General features: G+C 42.9%; 1 protein-coding gene across 1 annotated transcript in view; it reads right to left on the bottom strand.

Moving 5' to 3' along the window:
* The window catches only part of LOC119588256 (uncharacterized protein DDB_G0271670-like), a 2435-nt gene extending 1986 nt beyond the window's left edge, over nucleotides 1–449 (bottom strand). The window contains exon 1 of the mRNA XM_037936952.1: nucleotides 255–449. Within this exon, the coding sequence (XP_037792880.1) occupies nucleotides 255–449 (195 nt within the window). The remainder of the gene's footprint in view (nucleotides 1–254) is intronic.
* Nucleotides 450–1815: the final 1366 nt, after the last annotated feature.

The following is a 1815-nucleotide window of genomic DNA, read 5'->3' on the forward strand; positions in this document are numbered from 1 at the left end:
ATAAATTACCCCTTAAAGCTTACATGCAGACTATTTTTTTTCAAAGTGAATGGTGCGTAATAGCGTGTTCCATTTTACATGTAATTTTAAAAATGCAGTAAACATAATATAATAATAATAGACTCAACCAATAACTGGTGCACAAATACAGTCAATAGCAACTGTTGACATTTTTTTTTCATGTAAGATATATGATGGTAAATGTATAAGTGTCAAACGAACAATATATCATCAAAGTTATGAAGCTTGAATACTAATGTTTTACCAAATCTGAAACTTATGCCGAAATATTTCCCAAAATGTCTTTCGGAAAAAGGTGTCAGTGTCACGACTGGTGCCTCAAGGGTGCCACGAGTGGCGGTGCCGTGTATAAATGGAGGGACGGGCGCTGTCCAGCCACACTCGGTCGCATCTCGTCTCCTGCAGCAGTGGAAGACGCTTTCAGGCATCATGAATCGCCTTATTGTGAGCAACCTGTTGCTTTCGGTGTTGGGTGATTAAGTTAGATTTTAGACTTGCTGATAGCAAGGAAATAATGGCGGTTGTAATAATGAACATAAAAAAGATGTCATTTTTGAATGATTTGTTATGATGGTAAATAGTAAAGCAAATCTTCGATATTGTTATGGTGAAACAACAGCTTTAAGTATTTTTTATTAATTTATTTTTCAGCTTGTGACTGTGGCTGTGGTAGCCATGGCGTATGTGGCAGCAGCTGGTGGAAGCTATGGTGGAGGCGGTAGAGGAGGCGGAGGCGGAGGTGGATTTCGGCGGGGGTGGAAAAAGAAGGAGGGAGGAGGAGGTTGGGGAAAACAGATTTGGGGGGGGTTGGGGGATTTGGAGGCAGGGAGGTTTTGGGGGAGGCAGTGGTGGTTTGGAGGAGGGGGTGGATTGGGGGGCCGAGGCAGTGGTTATGGGGAAGGGGGCCGAGGGGGAGGTGGACGTGCGTGGATTCTGTGGAGAAGGCGCCGGGGAGGGGGGTGGTTCGGTGGCGGTGGTTCGGTGCGGGGATTTGGGGGGGCAGGGGGGGGGGGGGGGGGGGGCGGGGGGGGGGCGGGGGGCAGCGGATTCGGGGGAGGAAGGACGCGGCAACTGGAAAGTAAGATAAACTGGGTCGCCTGAGTGGGTAAATTCTCTATTTAGAAGATGTAATGAAAACCGAATACATTTAACAATTTTCAAGTTTTTTTTAAAAATATACCCCTTCTGTGGGGATCACTTCAAAGATATATATCCCTGACTATTTATTATAGGGAAAATTTTGCATGTGTAAGTATTTGTAGTAAAAAGTTTGTGTGTGTATGTTTTTTGCTTTGGTGCGATGTTTTTTGTCTGGGGCTTCTGTCGGTATGTTTATTTTAACCCCATCATCGCCCTAAAATCAAAAAACTGAATTAAAATGAAAAAAAAGGAAAACAAGTGAACACTACCAAAAACTGCTCTTCCCGCTTCTTGCACGATTAGAATAAAAAAACCCCCAAAAAAAGGAAACGTGTTAGGTCAAAAACATCACCATAAACCCGTTGGGGAAACCGCCCCAAGCCGGGGGCAACGGAGGCATCAACAAATCATACTAGGAACAAAGTCTTTTCTTTTTCTAGATTTTTTTCAATTATGTTGATTTTTTTAGTTTTGTAATTATCGACATCATTTTATCATAGCAGATACCCGCAGAAAAAAAAACTCTCTGTATCTTTTCTATCTTCTTCTAGGGAAAAGTGTGTTTCCAGGGACTTTCTTAATCTGTTATTAATAGGGGGGATTTTGATGGAGATAAAAGAAGCGTATGACATTTTCCTTTCCACATAGGGGTTT

This window comes from Penaeus monodon, chromosome 23, assembly GCF_015228065.2.
Source record: "Penaeus monodon isolate SGIC_2016 chromosome 23, NSTDA_Pmon_1, whole genome shotgun sequence".
Classification (NCBI taxonomy): Eukaryota; Metazoa; Arthropoda; class Malacostraca; order Decapoda; family Penaeidae; genus Penaeus; species Penaeus monodon.